This window comes from Oreochromis aureus, linkage group 19 (assembly GCF_013358895.1).
Source record: "Oreochromis aureus strain Israel breed Guangdong linkage group 19, ZZ_aureus, whole genome shotgun sequence".
Lineage (NCBI taxonomy): Eukaryota > Metazoa > Chordata > Actinopteri > Cichliformes > Cichlidae > Oreochromis > Oreochromis aureus.
The window spans coordinates 26541219-26564088 of NC_052960.1; the positions used below are offsets into that span (position 1 = coordinate 26541219).

Genomic DNA, 22870 nt, shown 5'->3' on the forward strand with positions numbered 1-22870 from the left:
GCGCTCAGGTGGGAGTGCACAGAGGCTTCTGCCTGACCAGAGGAACTCATCTGGGGCCAGACCAACCGCTGATGCCCCCCTGCCTTTGCAGGACCTGAAATCTCAGAATGAAACATCAAATCAAATGGAGAGGATGCAGAAGGAGACACATACACATAGTGAGGGGGACTCTGATTCCTCCTTGCCTTCTCCCATGAGGGAGCAAGCTCTCTCTTCAGACTTGGAAGCATCAGGAGAGGAGTCGGACCCCCGACTGCCTCATAGCAAGGCGGCGGTCTGGATTGTAAAGCGCCAGGGTCAGAGGGTGAGAGATTATTTCCTTTGTTTAGGAGAAAAGTTTGTGTTTTGTGCAGACAGAGAAGGACAGAGGCGTATTACAGAGCATTTGTGTGTGTGGTACCATTTTTCTCAGATTAATTGGAATTATTTGCCATCTGAAGTCAGTCTAAATCGACATCTATTGGTTTTCATTTTTTTCATTTTGATTAATTTATCATGTTTTAAAGTAGTGGAAACTTTTGTAGTTGATGTCTTCTCAAATCACAAGCATGCAGTAGTATACTAATCACAATTTCACAGCTACATCAGAAATACTTGTGTTATGTTTGTAGACTGTAGTAAGTAAGTAAGTATAGCAAGTATTCAGTTTAAATAAAAGCTGAGATCAGGAACTATGTGGTCAAAAACAGAAGACGAGGTTAGCAAGTACAGAAGTTTGACAATTGCACATACTCGATGTTCCACTGTATGTTTATTTCCGTCTTTCTTGTCTGATAGGGTCCCCAAGTCTCATCCAAAGGCAGCCCAGACAGGGAGCACTGGTATGGGTCAGAAGAGTTCCTGGCTCTCCCTGCTCAGCTCCGCAAAACAGAAATGCTTGCTATGAAACTAGAAAGTCTGACACAGGCCGTCCCGTTGGTTAGTTAACAACTAGGATCCTGAATACTGTGTCTGACTGTCCATCATTGTAATCTAAACTGTAACCACTATTGTTCTTTTTACATCTAACTGCAGAGGCCAGGTGGTTCTACGCAGGATGTGGATGATTGGGATTTGACTGAGCTCAACCCGGACTGGGATGTAGGAGAGAGCGGGGACAATGTGAGCAGTGTAGTGGATAGTGGGGAAGACATTCCTTCTCCTCTGCCATCGCTGGTATGAAATTAGTTTCTTTGTGTGTTTTAACTCCAAAACTCCAAAAAAATACTTGTTGAAGCTGAACGAAAGTTCCAATGATGTCGACTTGTGCATCCTCCTTCAGGTTACTCGCAGGCGAAACCTGCTCGGCCGCTTTAGCCCCAGTTCCTCGAGCGATGTTGCACCCTCCCTGGACGAAAGCATCGAGTCAGGCCCGTTAAGTGATCTGCAGTCCGAAGAGGATGAGGGGCGAAGGTCTGCAGAGCATCAGCTTCCACTGACCGTGCCCCCGTTGATAGGGCGTGAATGCACATCTCTGGTGCAGCAGCTGCTGGAGGACATTCAGAGTCACGACAAAGACCCTGATATCTGGAAGAAGATTGAGGTATTCCTATCTAGTCTTCACGTTATCTGTCTGTGTTCAGGCTTTCATACATATGTAGCTCATTCCCTCTACTGTCATTTACAAGTTTGGGGGCATTTCTCATTCCAAGAAAATGAGCTTTCCTAGAAGCTTCATTTCATTTTTGTTCTACTGCAAACATCCAGCTTCAAACTGAGCACCAGCTTGGTATTTTTTACCTTCCTAAGTATCCTCTGATGCTCAATCCAATACATTTTTACACCTCTGACTGTATTAAAACAGTAATATTCCTTATTAAAAATTACTACCTGTAATTACTTTTAAGCCTGGGGTGGTAATTCATGCCAGCACAGTTACATTGCAGTGGAATTTCTGCTGCTACTTAAGGAGAAATCCTTCTTTGTCTTCATTTTTATGATGACGCCATGCAGTTTTCTATTTTTCCAAAGATACTGTGAGCAAAACAACAACTCTTAGGAATGTTGACTGATTTCTGTTTGAGATCATTTTCTCTATGATTGTGTGGGCACTTTACTCTTTAACATTTCGTCATCATCGCGATTATTGGATCAAATTATTCTGACTTATTAACCAGTCCACACAGACAATGTTTTTAACCTCCATCACTGAACGTACAGAGACTCGCCCACACATTACTTTAAATGTAGTCATATTTTAAGTCATCCACAGCAAACTGTGCAGATGACAAAAATTAACTGTTGATCTTATTACACGCATGAACATTTCTGAACTCAGTTTATCCCTTTAAACCCTAACCCGTCGCCGGCGATGGGTTTGAAGGTCAACTCCAGGCCTCGAGGGCCGGTGTCCTGCAGGTTTTAGATACCACCCTGGGTCAACACACCTGAATCAAATGATTAGTTCATTACCAGGCCTCTGGAGAAGACATGTTGAGGAGGTTTAACCATTTAAATCAGTTGTGTTGGATCAAGGAAACATTTAAAAACCTGCAGGACACCGGCCCTTGAGGCTTGGAGTTGCCCACTCCTGGTTTAAAGGGTAAATTAGGCTAGGGTTTAAAGGGTTAAAAGCTGTGTAAAAGCACCTGTGATAGTAGGAAGGGTATTTGAGCACAAGGCATATGCAACTTGCACATTTGTGAGGGCGCCTTTAATGCTAAACGATATTTACAGATTTTTGCATAACATATGCCAACATCCAGTTAACATGTTTTTCAGGGTCTTGCTTTTTTCAGCAATGCCATAAACAGGCTCAAGGTGTCTGACAGGGAGGCAGCCTGCATAAGATGTTCACTTAAATAAAGTATAATTTAAAAAAAAAAAACTAAAATAAATAAAGTTAAAAAGAGTGAACAGGTCATGTGGGCCAGCCTTTGCAATCTGAAAGGCCACGGTGAGCTCAGGACCCTACCACTTCAGCCAGTTATCAGTAAGAATAGGCCAGGACCTCCTTGTGATGTGGGCGGGGCATAACACAACAACTCCAAAGTAGATTTTGCCTGTACCTCAATAGAATGTTTTAAGGGTGCTAAACTAACCTGCCAAAAATAAAACTTGGAATGCTTGTGTTTCACTGCTGTAGCTGGTTTTTACTGCCAGTCTGTGAGATGGATCTCTGCACTTTCATTTAGACAAAAGATGACAAGTTGAAACAAAATCAGCCCAACATCCACTTTTGCCCCTCCAATGAAGCTACCTTGATGGATTGGAAGGCTAGTATCGGATTGTCCACTGGCCCTGCTAATTCATCACCTCACTTCAAAAGGTCACGTTTGATTGGCAGGCAGATTATTGATGAGGTTTGCCTGGTGAACTAATCAGTCATATCTGTCATATTGAATATCGTGAAATGCCAATAGCTCTGGGGATAAGTTCCTATCATGGCTGCTTGTTTAATTAGTGCTATAAAGTGGCTCTGTCGCCTTTAATATTTCTTTATTGTTTTATTTTACTCAGGTTTATTTCACTCTCTCACCTTTATTGCCTTAATATTACAATTCTTAATACCCTCGACTCCCCAGGCAACATTTTACTTTGCTGCTGTAACATCTCAGTTTCCCCTCAGGGATCAATGAAGTTCAGCGTGTCCATCTTATCTGGTGTTAGCCGGGTCAGAAGCCCACCTACAGAATTGGACAGCTGTAATAAGATTAACAGTGAGAATGGTCAGGGTCCTTTTGAATCAGTCTGAGAGTTAAAGTGTCAGCTGTGTGAGGGGATGTCCTTGGAAATGGGGATCAGTGACCCGCAGGGTTATAAATTCATTCCCCACATTAAATTCTGTCCTCCATGTTACCAAATTGGCCAGATTGGCCATAATAGTGACTATTAATGATGATTTGACTGTTGAAATGTCAAAGTTGCCCTTTTTTTGCTTTTCCTTTTTTGATGTCAATCTTTGGTAGAACGCTGGTGATGTAGTGAACCTCCTGGTCTGCAGCGGCCTTTCTGCATCCACTTTGCATGGTCTTTGCATCTGCCACTGTGGGTTTCCTCTGGGTTTGCATGCATGCTGTATTAATTGGTGATTCAAAATAGGGTTTTTTTTAATAGACTGGTGAGTCTGAGTCTCACCTTATGACAGCTGGGAGATGCTCCATCCTTTTAATGGCCCTAAGCTGGTCAAGCGATCAAGAAAATGAATGAATGGATGATCAATATCAAGCTCAATCTCATCTGTTAACTTAAAGGAAGACAAATGGGAATCAAGTCATAGTGTCCTGGTAATTATAAAGTGTCCCACGATGGTGTAATGTTCCCCACATCCCTGAGTATGTGAGGATCTGCTTGGGTCTGAAGAATGTAAATTTCATGATCAGAGGGTGAACTATGTTTGATGCCTTGACATTAGAACACATTGTTTTAGCTCGTGATGCATTCAGGCTTTCCGTGAATGTTACTAGCAGGAAGGAATAATTAAAAAACCCCAAACCCTTTCCTTTTTGTAAAATCACATTCAGACCACACCCGGTGCAGAGCATTGAGTAAAAAACATGTAACTCCAGAGAGTTACAAAAATAAACACAGATTCATAATTTTGGATTAAAACATAATAAACAAACACCAAAAAATCCTCCCAGAATCAGGAATTATACCCTGCTGTCTTGCAGAACACCTTGTGTTAACCACACACACATAAGCACACACACACACTCCTCATTCCTCTCTGCTCCTGGGTAATTAGCTGATTAGCTGCTTAATTAGCAGCATGTAATCATGGCGATGGATGAGCTGCCTAATTGAGGAAGTGAAGAGAGGAGAAGGAGCGTCTCAGTGTGGAGGGTGACATTCTGTCTCTCTGCAAAGAGTCTCTACTGAATACAACCGAGCAGATTAACATAGAATGAAAAATCATCCGTCCAGGGAAGAGAAACTGTGGAAAGATCACTGTTGGAGCAGAAATGAGTCAAATCCAGGAGCAGAACACGAATATAATACGTCCGGCACCTCTCGTCTTCTCGGGGGAGAAGCTCTTGGTTGTGTTTGCCGGTGGAGTTGAGGAAATCTGATTAGAGCAGAGACGAACTGAGTAGAAACTCTGAAATGTCAGTAAAATATAACAGGAAGGGGGCAGACATCTATCTTTATCTTCATGGATTTGGTTTTTTTAATCATAGAGGAACCATAAAAAACACTTGCAACTGTTGCTCGAAGAAAATTCAAAGTTGATTGTTCTGATAATTGAGTATGATCTGAATACTAGTAGATTAGATCAGTTTAAGTAAGTATATTCATTTTGAAGCTTCCGCCTCAGAGGTTTGGACGTCACTGTGTTGGGTTTCTTGGATGATCAGGACAATGGAGCATTAAGTGATCAGCTAAGGTTAGCATGCTTGATTAACAGCTTTCATTCATTAACTGTGTGGTTGCAACAGATTCCCATCTGATCTGCTACTGACTCAGTGTAATAAAATGCTATAATTTCACTCACAAAAATGGGAAGCATAAACTTCTTTAGAAGGCTGCACATCACAGCGGGCCATTTTACTTTTCTTAGCAATTCTACTAACACTGGTCTAGGAGGCAGCAACAACGGAGACAAGGGGGAGAGATTTCTGACTACTGACCCCTCCACCACCTCCAGTTAGAGGAAAACGTGTATTGCCAAATCTTTTGGCAAGTTGTTGCTGGAGGTTGGTGACTGTCGCTAGGTGAAATTTGTTACAAGAAGGTTGCTCCACCAGAAGCATTACACCTGAGCAACTTCTGGAGACACAGCTAGATTTAAATTACGACTATTTTAAAGGTAAAACAAAACAGTAATCATTAATTAACCTGTTTTTGAAAGCTAAGCTGTTGAAGTGTGTATGACCAGGCTGTATTTATTACAGAAGCCCATGTTATGCCTCTGCACACAATGGGTTTTGTACTAGTGAAGTAACATAAAAAATTGTACTTTGTAAAGTAAATTATTTGTTTTGACTAGACTGTAAGTCCATTGAGTCAAAATTTTTCCTTTCTCCTCCCCACGTCAGAGCTTCACTCCTTGTTTCTGTTCTCTCCGTACTGTTGGACATGCATATTTTATCCTCCCGCCTTTGACCGTCTAGACATTGTTGTCTCAACCTTGACCTCCTCAACATTTGTAATGTCGGAACCGATCCTCTCATAATTTGTGTCCGCATCACGTAAATGTGCGGCTTGTTTCCTGAAAGTTTATGAGACCAACGCAGGAGAGATACATACACAGAAATCCAAAGTTCCTAATTGCGCTATGTGGGACATGACACGTGAAGTGGATTTAAATTCTTTAGAAAAACGAAAAACTATAGAAAAGCTGATGGAGAAACAGCCCATCGGTTAGATAAGTGTCCTATACATCATGTGATCACATCGTGTGCGCTGCCTGGGCCAGCGTCAGCGTCCTCAGTGTGAGGTGTCTGTGTGTTTGGAGGCTCTGCGGCACGCCAGCCTATCTGCGAGCAGTGGGAGACAGACAGACAACAGACTCACATCAACAATCGTCTGATTGGCCCAGCAGGGGGGTCAGGGACGCCCACCGACAGCAGAGAGGATAGGAAAATAAGAGAGAGGTGGAGGATGATGAGGCGGAGGGGTGTTATTCTCTTCTTTTGTGCTTCTTTAGATAAACAGGGTAAGGAGGAGGTAAAGGAAAAAGTGGCAGAAGTAAATTTGTTTGCAGCCTGGTAATGTCGATTCTGAACACTTCATGACACGGTCACTGATTAAAAGCTGATAGAAAATACACATTCAGCACATACTAATTAGGGTTGTAGGAGGAACATAAAGATAATTTTGTGTGTAGCTGATCTGTACTGTGACCTTTTCTCGTGTAAAAGCAATCAGTGCAGATTCCTCCGTAAAAGAGTTTATGACACAAGGTAGTAAAATTTGCCACTGAAGCCAGCTTATTGCTAGAAAGCCATGTTCTCATTTTCATTATTGGAGACAATGCAGTATATTACAGGCTGACAGAGTATCCCACGAGCTCTCACTTTTGTTCGATTTAAACCCATGAAATGTGCACAGTGTCATTAATATGAGCAGCAGGGCCGTCGTTGTTGGTCTTGAGTGGTTTTTTCTTGAATGAAAATTAAGTTAAGCCGTATATAATAAAAGTTTTTGTTATGAGAGTTAAAAGTAATTACTCTATGAAGCTGATATGGCAGATGTTTAGCTTTTAGTCAGCAGTGACAGAGTGGAAGATAAATATTAAACATAAATAAGAGCCAATAAATATTTTAGAGATTCAATTCACACATTGGTCAACTACTCCCATGATGTGATTTGTTCCTTATGATTTGTGACAATGCTTTGTAATGCAACCAACAGCACGGTACAGAAAATTATTCCCTCTGATGCAGTTTTCATACTTTATGAATTCATCCAGTGGAGCAGATTGGACACTTTGATGGGCCAGTTTGGTCCTGTAATGCCTCTGCTCTAAAGGAGTGTTTGACTGGTTATAACACATATAACACCACTGTTGACTAGATAACCATTTCCACAGCAGCAGAGAGCTGGATAACTGGCAGTGGCGGAGCTTTAGATATTAGAGATGCAGTCAGGTGTGAGAGTCGTCTTTTTACTCTCTGTTAATTTGGACATCTTTCTTTCTTTCTTTCCTTTCCTTTCCTTTCCTCCTTCCTTCCTTCCTTCCAGGCACACTACAGATAGACAAATTCCTAATAATTAAAAAGGCAAAATGAAATTCCACCCTAATGTACCGTGGAGACAGCTGCAGTCCTGTCCTGTCCAAATATTCCTCAGAAATCAGCTGCGCAGGTTCCATGTTTTATATGACAAATAATTTTAATGAAACTCTAATCAAAATTTCCCCCCCTCGAGTTCTTTAATTTCGGCACAGCGGTGGAAAAGCGTTTGGTGTTCGAGTTAGTCAATCTAATAACGTAGCCTGCTGTGGAAATTATCCATCTCACCTCAATCCCCCAAAATGTTTTTGGAACCCTGCTCAGAAAAGTCATCATTTCATATTTTGTTCTGGTTTTTACCTTCACCAGGTGCTGAAATTTTGTTAAGCTAGGGTGCCAGTCATCCAAATTCATTAGCTTATAGCTAAGAGCTACCATGATAACAAGGTTAGCATGTCTGTTTTCTTCAAGTATGTGGTGCAGGACCCAGAAAGCCTTGAGTCCCGGCATTCGTGTGGATTTTAACCAGGTACGTGGATGCACTTGCAAACCGTGCAGCCCAGGGCCATGTAGAGAAGAGAAGTTGAATATGTGTTCAAGTTTCAACAACACCTGGCCTTCAAGACAAATACAAGCAATGCTTGGTTTGTTAAAACGTCAATTATTCAGTTAAGTCATCTGAGCTTAGTCTGTAGTCTTCTAAGCCTAATGACCAGACAGTATACAGTAGGTCATCTGTTTCTATAAGTACAATTCCATTATAGAAAAGTCATAACATTTATAAAATGTGATTGGCATAGATGGTGGGTTTGTTGACCCATCCATCCACCCCAACCTCCACCTTAAGCAGCCATTGTTGTTATGAAGCACTGGCTGAAGTTACTGTTGCTGTTTTACATGACTGCTAGAAGTTGTTTAATATTTCCACAGCAGTAAATCCTTTAACCCTTTAACACAACAACTGAATTGTGTTTCTCTGTTACTCTAACATTTTGCTTTTGGAGAATGTTTTTTATTTCTCCTTGCTTACTTTAAAGATCATAAAAATTAGAACACTGGTATCGAATCTTAATTTCTGTGGACTAGCATCAGTTGTATCTTGATTTTTGTTTGCTTTGTGCTCCTGGTGGAAAATCAGAGCTATTGCTTCTAACATAGTAATCAGCGAAGCCAAATATCATCTGTCGGGAGTTTGAGTCCAAATCTATCAGCGTCGTCCTTCAGAAAGCCTCGTCAGCTGAGCGGTAATTATCCAGCGGTGAAGAGCTGAACCACAGGAGGAAGAGATGAAGCATAATATCAGAGCAGTTATCCAGGCGGCAGAGGATCAGATCAGGCGTTTCAGCTCCCAGCAGGCCTTTCTGCCCCTCAGGAGCCTCACTGGTTTAGAGACATCAAAGAAGCTGTAAGCAGCCCAGTGCATGCTGGTCGATATCCAAACCAGCAATACTCGCTCTGCCGCTGTTCACGCCTTCCTCCTCTGTCCTTCTCACTCTTTTTCTCTTCAGTTCACCTCATTCCTTCTCATGGTTTACCTCTCTTCGCATCTCATGTTCTCATGCTTCTTTTCTTCTCATCTTTTCCTCTTCTCAATTCTCTCATTGATCTTTACCTCTGTTCTTCTTATCCTCTGATGCCCTCCTTCTTTGTTGCCCTTTTCCTTTTTCTCATTTACCTTTCCATCCCTTTCCTCTAACCTTTGCTTTGTTCTCTTCTTTTAATACTCTTGAATCTTGCTTTGCACTCCATGCAACCCCTTTCCTTTCCTTAAACTATCCGCTTCTTCCTACTTCTTCCATTCTTCCTCTCCTCCTCTCCTCTCATCAATACTTTTGATTTCCATATCTCCTCAATAACGAGCGGTGGAGAGATGGACAGAATCATATTGATGTGTGTGTGCTTTTTTAAAGGGTCACGGTTGTAATTAACATACTGCTGCTCATTCGGTCAAGGTTTGCATCTCATACAGACTCACATGCAGACACGCACTCTCTCACACTAACAAACACACTATACATATCTATAACGGTAAACCAACACACAGACATCACTGTGGAATAGAACATGTTTGCAAATGCACATTTTATCATCACAGTAAGCAGACACACCTATCTCCATATGAGGACACACACATGTATAGATTTGCTACACCGATTTGTAGGCGAGGTGAAAGCGTGGGTGCACAGATGTGGCAGCTCAAGTAATTTCCATCAGATTTACCTTCTCCCCACAGCCTCCTTCACTCTGCCATTAGTTTTCCAGATAGTTCTCAGTGAAAGATATGAAAACAGCGCTCAATGTATAAAATATTAGAATTGTCTTCTTGATGATCCGCAGTCACAGTTAAACCTGTTTTTCCAGATGTAATGTTTAAGGTCTGAGTGGAAAGAATGAATTTTCTGGAGTTGCTGTATGTCTTCAGTTTTATGTAAATCACTTTCCAGCTCGCTCTCTCTTTGCTTGATGTAGCTCGCACGCTCTGTGTAGTTCGATTGGATCCAGGCTACATAAAATTCAGGTCGCAGCTCCAGTTTGACCTGTGCGGGGTTGTGTTCGTAGTGGAATTCTCTGTGGAAGCAACTATGCCTGTGGTGGTCGGGCTAAAGCTACAGACTGCTGAAATATAGATACATCAGACATGAATGTCAAATCAGTTACTTACAAATGCGTTCACCCGTTACATGAGGTTATAAGAGCTGGCCGAGTGGTGGAGTTAACACACTTGTGGTTACAGGCAGGTGCAGTGTTCTCCCCCCACGAGCTCACGAGACAAAATAAGGCAGTTCGGGGTGGTCCTTCATCTGAAATAAACTTGATCTAAAGAGTAGAAGAAAACTTAGCGATCAATCATAAAGAAAACCTAGCGTAGCCCCATGGCTAGCACTGATTCCTCCTGAGGGACCGGCTATGCTAAAACTATACACCTGGAGCTCCTACTGGAGGAGTAAACAATACATGTCCATGCTTATTTAAACCACATGCATAACTTGCTGGCTTGATTCTTTAAAATTGTCGAGTTGAATGTGCAGCCTGCTCTTTCTATGTTACTCTTGAAGTATTTTCCCATTCTTTTTGTCGGTCTCCCTTCCAAGCGTCGCAAGTCCTGGACAGCGAGTGTGAGTTTTAGCTGGGCAGAATTGTGCGGATGCAAAATTTGTATCAAACACCCTTAATGCTTCCCTTTAGTTTTTGTCTCTAAAAGAGGTTTAAACACTTTCCTTTCTTCTGTCTGATCCTCGCTTCGCAACCCAAAGTGTTTACTCCCCCTTTCACCTCTCTTTGAAGACTCTTTCTTCTTCTTTTAAGCTGTCTCTTCTGTTCCTCTTCAGGAGTGAAGTGGATTTAAAGGGAGAAATCAATACTGGATCAGGTGCTATTTCACATGGATTCTGTGGATTTTCCTGCTGATACATTTCACATCATATGGAAGAAAAAATGATGTTTATGCAATTTAAAAAAACAACAGAATTTTTGTGTGTGTCACTTTTTAGTTAGATTAGTACATTTCTGGCGTGGATCATCAAGTTTTAGGCTTCCGCGCATCATAAATCTCCCTGTTGGCCAGTAGATGGCAGTAGCTCTCCACTGAGTAACAAGCTGCTGCCTTCTTTTTTTCCCCCTATCTTCTGTCAGTGTGTACATCTATCTGTGTACTCCCATGAAGGGCAACGTGCCAGTGATGGAGACATACATGTTCAGCTCACTAGAGTCATTCATACCACTTCATCTCTTTTGATCTCTTTTCCTTCTGTTCGTTCTGGCTCTATTCCCCTTTTCTTTCCCTAACGCTCAGCTTTTTGCTTTTGCAGTCTTGTTTCCTCTTGTCTCTTCATCAGTCTCTTCATCACTTATTACTTTTCACCCGTCTGCCATGCACGTGTCATTTTTTCCTCCCCACACTTTCTTTTAAATTTTCTTTCCTCGCACTTCTTCCTCTATGCCATCTGTGTTTTGATTTCTCTTCTGCCTTTGTATGTGTATTTTTAAAAATCTTTTCTTGTCTTCCTCACCTGCTTCTTTTTGGTCTTCCTGTTTTGTCTCTTTTCTCTTTCCATGCCTTCACTCTCCTCAGTGCATTTTTGCACATCTTTAAGTCCTTTGTTTGTATTTTCCTCCCTATATCTTCCTCTCTCTTTCCATTCTCCTCTCCTCTGTATTTGTCCAAACGTGTGTTTACTTGTTTCATCGTCTCGTTTTTGTTCTCTCTCTGTCCTTGAATTAATTCATCTGGAATCAGTTCTTAAACACCAGCCGGGTGCTCCCTCGCTCCCCCCCTTTTGTTTTTTTTATCCTTCTCTGTACTCTAATCCTGTTTTCTTCCAATCTGTTGCTTTTTCTCCCTTTTCTGCCTTCCTTCTCCCTGTTGCATGCCATTACCTGTTGGACTTCTTCCTTTCTTGGTGTGTTTTGATGTGTTTCTCTGCCATTTTCTGTTCAAACTGTTTGCTGCTTTGTTTTGCTCCTCTCTTCCTTCCTCTTTTTACACATTATCGTTCTGTCATCTCTCAATCCTCTGAAGTGTTTAGTGTGTGTTGTGTTGTTTTGATGCCTTTCCAGCAGGCCCTGGACATCAGCATTTATACATATTATTATTTTTTTGTTATTTTGTTTTTAAATCATAAACTGAATTCTCTCTCTCCTCCCTTGTCCCCAGTATTTTGTGCAGCAGTTGGACGGGTTCATCTCGTGGCTTCAGGAGGCGCTGGACAGCACAGAGAACTGGATTCAGCCCAGACAGGACCTGGATAGCCTGAGGGTATACCTCGACACACACCTGGTGAGAGCACAAACACTCACACACTTGCCTTTTTTTCTTTTTTTTTGTTAAACGTATGTGAACCCTCATTAATACAAAGCAACCTCTGCCTCATCCCTTAAAATGAGTCTAAGCCCTCAAATAGAAGTGATAACACCAAAGGGTCCTCATCAGCGTTGAGTCATTGTGTTCCTCGCAAAAATTCAAGCGCACGCACCCGCTGTCAAGGCTCGCACACATTTGAAGAATAAACGTACACGACTGCTACGTGCAAGCACATCTGTGCACACATTCCACACACGCGGTTGCATAAACACATATTTGCATACATGCATATGGATGTGCCCACATGACACGCACGCACACAGACACACACACCTGTCTTATTTTCAGAAACGGTTACTTCTAGCTGCAGCTATTGGAACCCACTACTTCACAATCAAGCAACCAAAGCTGGTAAAGCGATGATAGGACTGTTCTGTACTTTGTCATGTGTTATTTCAGTAGCCCTACTTAAGCTGTCAAAACATATCAGTGACATCAGTGACAGAGATGGGAGTCAGCACAGCAAACAGAGCAAACACATGCTGCTGAGAAAAGAAAAGACAAGACAATGAGCACTGTCCAAGCTGTGTCATCAACACTCAACCATCTCACTTTTTAAAAAAAACCTTTGTCTTAAATGGAATGTTTCTAAAAAAAATAGTGCGCTAAATACTTTAGTGTTTCCTTTTTTGTGTCATTTATGAACTGTTACAATAGTGGATTCTCATAAAACATGGTAAACATTAAAATGATGAGGTCAGTATATATAAACCTTCCCAAGTTTCTGTTCAGACCTTTTGTTTGTGAGGGAGAAGAAAGCTAACTTTAAAGCCTCTTCCTTTAACTTGTTTTTGGATACGGGATGAATTAAAGTGCTGCACCAATGCCCAGTAGATCATAAATAAAGTTCATTGTAAAATATTGAACCCCCACACAAAGGTGCTCTAGTAGAATCCAAAAAATAAAAATAGTGAGCATAATAGACTTTAAAACAAAGTGCGGTTTGGGGATTGGCATTCATGTCGTGATTTTACTGTGAGCCTGGGTGCAGCCGCTCAGTTTATTCACTGTCTGCAGACAAGTTTTAAGCTTGTTGCTGAGTGGCTGCCCCTCACAAACCATAGGTAGGCGGGGCTTCTCCAGAAAAAAAATATATTTAGCATATGAATTTATTTATTTTTTTCAATTCATTATTTCATGATAATGTAACAAAAAACAGGAAAAATGAATAACAGATGGGAGATAACGGGATAAACAGACAAATTCAAATCCATTCAGCCATTCATCATTATAGGAAAAGCATAGGAAGAAAATTAAACTTGTTACAACTAAGGCAGTGAGTCATCTAAGAAAGGCTGATTTATTTCCTTCAAAACAACTATTCTTGAGCTGATGTTGACCAGTGCTCAGTTCAACAGTTATACTTACTGGCTAAGGGGGTAGAGGTCAAAGCTTAGGATTTTCTGCCACCTGTAAACACACAGAAACGGTTTTAGAAAGGGATAATTGGAAAATAACAAACCCTGGAATGAATGCAAGCTCTCATTTCATTGTCACAGCTTTTATTCTGGCTTCTTTTTTTGTGTTCCAGTTTGTTTTCATCCACATCTCTTTTTTCTTCCTCCTTCTGGCAAAGCCTTTCCTTTATTCCTCTTCCCACTTTATTGTTTTATTTTCTGATCATCTGCCCCTCCTATTTCTCTCCCATTTTGTCTTTTTTGTCCTTTGTCTCTCTTCTTTTAAAAAACAAAAATCTCTCTCTTTATCTCCTTGTCTTCTTTTGTTTACTCAAACAAATAGGAAACAAAAAGGCTCAAATAACTCTGCCTGTGTTTTGGTAATTTACTCTCACACATGCTCTGAGATAGATCAGTAAGTGCTGCAACGTGTACATGAGCACACTCGCACATATACAGACACACAGATGAGGAGCACTTTGGCAATTACTCACGGTCTTTATGGCAAACATATGGGCTGCACATGCACACACAAACACAGAGGAGCACTCGTTCAAGACTACAAGACATGAACATGCATATCACATCAATGTAAAAATCCCGGTGTTGCTCAGTGCTGAGCATGTGCGCGCACACACACACACACACACACACACACACACACACACACACACACACACACACACACACACACACACACACACACACACACACACACACACACCACCTTCACCGGCAGATTGTGTTTGCATTAAGGTATATAAACCTAAATACATATACAAAACAACAGGCATGTGTTTTAGCACACGCACACACGTAGAGATACTATTTGCATAGATTTGCATGTTCCTAGACAGATTTCCAAATCAGCATCTCCATATCCGTCCCTGCAGAACAGCATCCTGCACGCAGATCAACACACACAGTATTTTCTTATCTAGATGCACTTATTTGTGCTGTATCTGTGGGTGTGTGCGCGTGTTTATTTGTTGGTTTGTTTACACGTGTCGACTTTGTTGTGGTTGCCAGCAGCGCTAACGTTAGTGGCGGTTAGCTTCAATTAGAATTCCCGGCTCTTAATTGGCGCGTCTTGTTAAATAAAGCAAAAGAGGATGAAAAGGCATCGCTAATAGGACTTTGAAATGCTACACTGTTGATAGCATGTTAGCTAACTGACTCTGTGTTTGTGTGTGCGTGCTGGGGTTGATAGTCACACTTGCACTTTGTAGTTATTCGTGTGTGTTTGGGTGTATAATTGTGTGTGTTTGTGTCTTTTGTTGATTACTGCCGAGTAGAGCCAGGTTCTGTCTCGCTTCCCTTTGTCTTTATATCTCTCCAGTCTTTCTCTGACAAAATGTGTTTACATTTACAAGACCTTTAAGACATTTTAGAGGAAATGGAGCTGCTGACTAGATTAGGATTGATGGCGGCGTTCTACACTCCTTTAAAGTCACAGGCAGAGAGTCTGTAAGAAGACTTAGGTGCTTGAATCCTTTGGCCAATAGTTTTTTTTGTTTTAAAATATATAAAAACTCCATAAAGTCATGAATTAAAATTCCAAAGAGGCAATAAGGAAGGCCCATTCAACAGCACTTCCTCACGAAACTCTACAACAGAGATGTCAAACTTATTTTACATTGTGGGCCACGTACTTCCCACTTTAATCCCAAGTGGGCCAAACCAGTAAAACTGCCCTTTTTCTCAGTCTAAAAATGTATAACTACACATTTAACCCTGTTTAATGTAAGAAAAGACGTTTTATTTTAGTAATATGACAGTTAAAAGTCCAAAATCGATGCCCTCTTTTTCCAAAGCCGTCCAGTGGACCAGATCGAAGTCTTCCCCAGCTCATTCTGGCTCCTGACCTTATGTTTAACACACGTGCTCTAGAAGGACCACGACAAAGTGTGTGAAGTAGCAGCAGAGTTGGTATCTTTACATCTAATTACCCTTATAATGTAAAATTACTACTTAAAAATATTCCATGAATATCCTGGGATGTCTTAAACATCCTTCAGGTGCATCCTACTTAGATTCCTATGACATAATGTGTGACCTGCCTAGCTACTTAACATAGTCACATCCCAAGAAAATTAGAAATTAAAATGCAAACTCAAGAGAACTATAATGACCTTTACAGTATAACTATAAAATAATATTTTTGTGAGTGTGTTTTAATCAGTAGCTTGGAAAGCTGAAACTATGAATAGTTGACTTTTATAGTTTTATCCAAACATGGATAATTTGATGAGCAGTTCATGTTTTTAGTCTTTTTCTAAAGGCTCAATAATTTCTCAAAGCAGCCAGCTGACTGCTGGGGACTACTTTCAGTGGCAGATTATTTCACGTTTGACGTTCTAGCGAATATCTGGCCCTGGGGCAGCATGGTGGTACTAAATAAACTGCAGTCTGTGTACCTGTGGCAATAAAGGAACTTCTCATCCAGTGCAACAGTGGAGCTCACTTCATTGGTGTTTTAAAAAAAATCATTTTTGCACAAAACAGTTCAATTGCAAAGATGAATAATAAGACATATCAGGCTTTGTATGCAGTATCTTGTTTTTCTTTTTCATGCTATTTTATGACAATCAACAACATCGAATATCTACTTTCATTATGCTTTACTTGACCAAAGTAGGTCATGTGAATATAGCTTTCAGGCGACAGGATTGGTCTTTTTTCTCTTTCTGTTTTTCCATTTCTCTGTCTCACACACATACTCACACACTCTCTCTCTCTTTCACTATATTGCTTTCTGTGCCACACATAAACACACACACAAACACACACAGCTCCAGGGCAGCAGTGGGTGGAGTGGAGTTGCTTTCCCAATTGAATATTTGGTCCAGCTGGCGTGTCTGTGTGTGTGTGTGTGTGTGTGTGTGTGTGTGTGTGTGTGTGTGTGTGTGTGTGTGTGTGTGACTATATGTGTGTTTTAGGGCGCGTGGAGCGAATAAGCACAGGTCTTTCCGGAACCCTGGGGAGATCAGTGAGGCAAGAGGACACTAATGCACACTCATGCACATGCACACACACAGACACACACACACAAAAACACACATACGCACACACAGGCTGCTCTTTGTAAGGCGCTAAGAGATGGCGGCCAATGAAAGGCCTATTGATTGGGTCTGATGGGCGATCCAGGCCTTTGAATCCCATTACCAGAAGTAACACACTACTGGTGGCAACATAAGGGGAGGATATATATATATGTAGAGAGAGAGAGAGGGAGAGAAAGAGGAGAGTGAGAAATGTCTGAGATTGTGTTCAAGTATAATGTGTGAAATTAACAGACCACCACTTCAGAACATATTCATTTAGCTTGCCATCATCACTGAAGCATTGAAATAACAGCAAAACATCTGAAATCTTTCAGATAACAAACAACAAAAATATCAACTACAGTTGACTTTGAGACTACTAAAATACCCCTATGTCTTCATCCACTTCAGCAGGAAAACGAGGATTAGCTGCTTGTAGTAAATGAAAAAAGAAGCAAACACCAATGAAAAAACGAATCTAGGACCACAGATTTCTTTGGCTGGACTGACATTAGGGTGTTACTAATCATAATCATGGTGGTAAACAAAATAACCTGGAAGTAGTTGCACAGCAAATATGGGGACATGGCTCTGACAATGTCCCCATATGTCTCCATAAGTCCCCATATGTTTTCCCATAGGATGGGAAAACTCCAGCAGAACCAGGGTCAGGGAGGCTGAACCATCTTCTGCGACCAGCTGGGGTGAGGGGAGGGAGCTGGGACAAAAACACACTTTGAAGGCAGATCTAAAAAATGTACTGTAGCCATGTAGGCTTTGTATTCTCAGTGTGGGAAGGTACTACAGATGTGTAAACCAACTAGCCATGAATATATCTGTGAAGGTTCTCAGTCATCCAGGTCATCGTAGTCTAAGGAGCTCTTGACCTCTACACTGGAGAAAACCAAACAGCCACTTCACAAACGCATGGCACAACATAGAAGAGCCACCTCCAAGGGACAAGAGTCGGTGGTCCATCTGCATCTAAAGGACAAAGGTCACACTTTCGAGGTTGCCAATGTTCACATTTTGGACAGAGAAGAGAGATGGTTTGAAAGAGGAGTGAAAGAAGGAGTTAAAGAAGCCATTTATGTCCACTTAGAATGACCATCTTTGAATGGAGGCGCGGTGGCTTACGACACCAACTGTCTGCCATCTATAATCCAGTCCTGAGATCCTTTCCCAGACGCCTTAACGCCCACTCACAACCTGGGCCTTCTGACCTCAGGAAATCACATGACAGGGTGGGGCTAGGTTTCACAATGAGCTCACCCGAAACCTCGCTGATTGTGACCTAAACCCATTTTCACACCTTGACTTGTATGATTAGGTAGAGGATCATTAGGGGGTCCATCATCCTCTTGGGGGGACATTCCCACAGGGCTTAAATCTGGGACTCGCCATCATTTGACCCTAGAACTGAAGAAGCTTCTCGGATGAGAGGTGAAACGTCTTCAAGCAACTTAAAGAAGTCCAGACGCTTTTCTTTCCAAGCTCCTTAGAGAACTAGCCATAAAATTAACATAAATTCTGTGTTTCCCAATAATCCAGAATACACTCTTTCTGTATTTACTTTTGTTGCTCCTGCTGCAGACACATCTTGCCGCTGACTGGACTGAACATTCTCAGGTGGTTTGTAGGGACGCATTTTGGTTCACTTGGAGTTCAGTTCGATACAGCATATTTCTATATGTATCCAGTATCTTGTAGGTGTAGTATGAGAGTATGAAGAGAGGGAAGTAGAAGAAGGAGAAAGAGAGTTGGTAAAGAAAACCAGTGAGGGGCAAGAGGAGGGTATAGAGTGGGCTCAAGAAGAGACAACGATTGAGGGAGACTGAAGGCGGACAGGAGAGTGAGAAGAAGAGAAGAGAAAAGAGAAAAAGAAATATAGAGATTGAGATGAAGACAGGAAGAGGAAGAAGCCGTATGAGGGAGGTAGGGACAATAAACTAAAGGGAAATAGCAAAGAAAGAAATGTAAGCCAGAACTGCATTTCATTGCTTAACATAAAAGAAGTGTGCAAGAAAATTCATATCTACAGAAAACAAAGGAGATTGTAGGCCTGGGTGAAGAAACACACACCCCTAGGGGATCCAGTCATACTGCTATAGTTTCTGTCGGCTCAGTATGAATGGAGACAATTTGATCATCATTATTAAAAAGACTCTTTGATCAGATCTTGTCTCATCAACCCAAGCCTGTCTGCTGTATGTATGTGTGTGTGTGTGTGTGTCTGATCAGTGCAGCTCAATACACAGTCTCAATGTCAAACCTCAATGTCATCTCAGCATCAGCGCTGCACACCTCTTAGCGCCTCACTAATACGCCAGTGCTAAAAGCTAAATGATATTAGGTAGGCTTCTGAGGCCATCCTACTCTGTGCTTCAGGCTAATATGCTAATGCTAACAGGTAATCTGATCATCCAGGCTTTGAAGCAGCTCACCTCTCAACTGCACAATGTGTATGTTAATCAGAGTGGGGAGTCATAACATATGAGGCCAACAGCCACAGCAGCCGAGAAGTCTCCAGATTCACCTTCTAACTTTTAAATTACGATGCTGCTGATTTTGTATTGGTGTTATTCATTTTCTTATTTATTTTACTCTGTTTTGTTGTCTGTGACACGCACTTTATCAATAAACTTTACTTACTTATTTTCCTCACTCAACATAGATTATCAGATGTTATTAACCAAAGATGCTTTTGTAAAAGTTGAACATGTGTTTGTGTGGTCTAAATATCCTTAAACAAAGAAGAAAGATTTTTAAAGCCATAATATAAAATAATATGTGTGACAAGAAGTTAAATTCAAGTTAAATTGAAGTATTTATCAGCATCTGGGTCCACTTTCTGCACCAGCTTGATATTTTGTTTGTTAGCTTACACTGCTTTATCTCAACCTTCATTGCTGCTGGTGTGCAGTTATTAATTCCTGCTAATTTACTAAAACGACACAAAGAAAAGAGAGAAGCAACAGATGGGAATTTACCATAGACAGTACCATAATATCACCGATTGGTTTCTTAAGTCCCATTTCCAAACCTCAACATTTTCATTGCTACAATCTTGGTTTCAAACAAACTGTGACTAACTGTGAAACCGCTTGATTACTGGCTAATGACTTGTCAATCACCAGTCATTAGCCAAAGAACATCCTATGGATAATTTGTTCTGAGAGAATGACGAAGAATTACAAAACAGATTTAATTTTTTATTCAGTATGATCCAGAGTCAGAGACTGAGGACATTAAATTCTTCAGGAAAATTTTACAGAGGTGAAGACAGAAAGTTTTTTTCCCATAGACTTAGCAGGAACAAATCAGGGATACCAAGAGAAGGAAGGTTAAACTCAGTAGAAGGCATAGGTGACGAAACTGCCAAAGTAAAACAGGAAGTAAGTAACAAAAGAACACCTTACACAGAGATGGAGACTTAACGGGGGAAGCAGGATTGAACTGAAGCTCAAAATAATACTACAAACAGGAACAAAACTAAAACTAACATATGAGAATATAAACACAGCAAAACTATTATGAGAATATCAACCCAAAAGAAAACTCAAAGTATTACAAGCAATAAACCCACCAAATATATTCTATACAGGATTCATCAATAAATGTGGATATAACACCACATCTGTTTTTATACTGTATATAGCAGTTAGTCTGTGAAGGTTCTCAGTCATCCAGGTCATCGTAGTCAAAGGAGTTTGCAAAGAAAAGCGTCTGGACTTCTTTAAGTTGCTTGAAGACGTTTCACCTCTCATCCGAGCTTCTTCAGTTCTAAGGTCAAATGGCGAGAGTCCCAGATTTAAACCCAGTGGGAGTATCCCCAAAGAGGACAAAGGACCCCTGGTGATCCTCTAATCACATGAGCCAAGGTGTGAAAGCGGGTGAGGGACCTAATCAGCCCGGGTTTCGGGTGAGCTCATTGTGAAACCTGGCCCTACCTTGTCATCTGAATTCCTGAGGTCAGATGGCCCAGGATGTGAGTGGGCATTAAGGCGTCTGGGGAGGGATCTCAAAACTGGATTATAGATGGCAGACAGTTGGTGTCGTAAACCACCGCCTCTGTTCAAAGATGGTCGCTCCTTTCAGAGGAGTTAAAGAGGAGTTAAAGAGGCCATCTATGTCCACTGTGAGCGACCATCTTTGAACAGAGGCGGTGGTTTACGACACCAACTGTCTGCCATCTATAATCCAGTTTTGAGATCCCTCCCCAGACGCCTTAACGCCCACTCACATCCTGGGCCATCTGACCTCAGGAATTCACTTGACAAGGTGGGGCCAGGTTTCACAATGAGCTCACCCGAAACCCGGGCTGATTAGGTCCCACACCCACTTTCACACCTTGGCTCATGTGATTAGAGGATCACCAGGGGTCCTTTGTCCCTCTTTGGGGATACTCCCACTGGGTTTAAATCTGGGACTCTCGGCCATTTGACCTTAGAACTGAAGAAGCTTCTCGGATGAGAGGTGAAACGTCTTCAAGCAACTTAAAGAAGTCCAGACGCTTTTCTTTGCAAACTCCTTTGACTATATAGCAGTTACAAAAGTCCCCATCTAGAGTAGTTTTTAGTAAAATATCACCGTTTCTTGATGGCTACCTCCTGCTGATAAAAGTTGAGGTTGAGATTTTCTGAGTAGACAATCCTAGACATTGAGGTAGCTTTGATTTCTTTGAGGCTCAACACTCTTATCCCTCCTGACAATACACATTCCTGAAAATAAATAAATAAAATGAAACCTTTGAAAGAGTTATCTCATGAAATTTGTCACAGCTAATGGGTCTTTTATTTTGTAATCCATAACTTTTACACACTGTCTCTTCTTTCTGTCAAAAAAATAAGTCTTTATTTTCTTTACACTACTTCTCTCCTTTTCTCTGTCTGTTCCTCTCTGTCTCTCTCTCTCTCTCTCACACACACACACACACAAACACACACACACATAAATACATACACACAGCCTCTTATTAAAGCCCGCTGTCTGACATGCATAAAAGCAGAGCTGCTCTGCATGCCTTATCATGGTGTGATTGATGGTTGGCTGTTCTACTCTTATCGATTCTATGCTCTCCATATATTAAACGGAGGAAACTGAGCCGAATCGCTCGTGGAATAAGGCGCTGAAATACGATCGCGCTCTGATAGCCTGGCTAATCTGCACAACCTAATTCATTCCTAACATCAGCCCGGCCCTATCCCAGAGACGCAGACAGTCACGCTGTGTTTTCTGTAGCGCTGATAGATGTATTTTATGTTTATTAGCTGTGAGGTATTTCACCAGCTTATCTGGAAATTAAGTGGGGCAGAGTGGCCGCTGAGTCTGTAAAATTACTCAATCAGCCGTGAGATTTGGAGTAATTTACAACGTTTGCAAGGCAGTAATGATTGCAGAAAGCAGACAGTCATGTTTTGTTTGGATAATGCTGATATATGAATGTGTTTTTGGGAGCACAGTGAGGAGATAGTATAGTTGATAGTTTGGGTTTTCCAAGAGATACTTTGTTTATCTGTGAAACGTAATATGTGCAGGACAGCTTCACCGCTATCTGCTCACATCCTTTTAAAGCCGGAGATGTTTGGTTTTTATACGACAGAAAGAACTACACTAGTGTAAACCTGTGGCTAAAGCAAGGAGCTAACACCTCCTGGGTTGAGGGTTCGGTTTCTGGCATATGATGATCCAACATTCACATCAAGATATTTGGGAAACATTTGCATCAATCAAGGAGTTGGTTATTGAAGTGACACTGAATGATTTTATGATGAAGCTAATCCTCTTTTCCACATACATTATTATAATCCTGTGAGAGGGTTAAAACACTTTATCCCATTTGTCTCAACTGTGTATATCCTACTCCATAAATATTGGTGGTGTGGCGGTCTGACCTTGTCATGTGTTGACTGATGCCGTCATCCGCCCATCCCTCATGGCAGGACTGTCACAGGCTGAGTTTGCACTGTCTGC

General features: G+C 41.4%; 1 protein-coding gene across 1 annotated transcript in view; it reads left to right on the forward strand.

The window, feature by feature from the left end:
• Positions 1-183: 183 nt before the first annotated feature.
• Positions 184-22870, forward strand: part of LOC116310778 (A kinase (PRKA) anchor protein 6) — a 175576-nt gene continuing 152889 nt past the window's right edge. The window contains exons 1-5 of the mRNA XM_039603722.1: positions 184-304; positions 778-918; positions 1015-1155; positions 1262-1522; positions 12250-12372. Coding sequence (XP_039459656.1) covers positions 194-304; positions 778-918; positions 1015-1155; positions 1262-1522; positions 12250-12372 — 777 coding nt within the window. The 5' untranslated portion in view covers positions 184-193. The remainder of the gene's footprint in view (positions 305-777; positions 919-1014; positions 1156-1261; positions 1523-12249; positions 12373-22870) is intronic.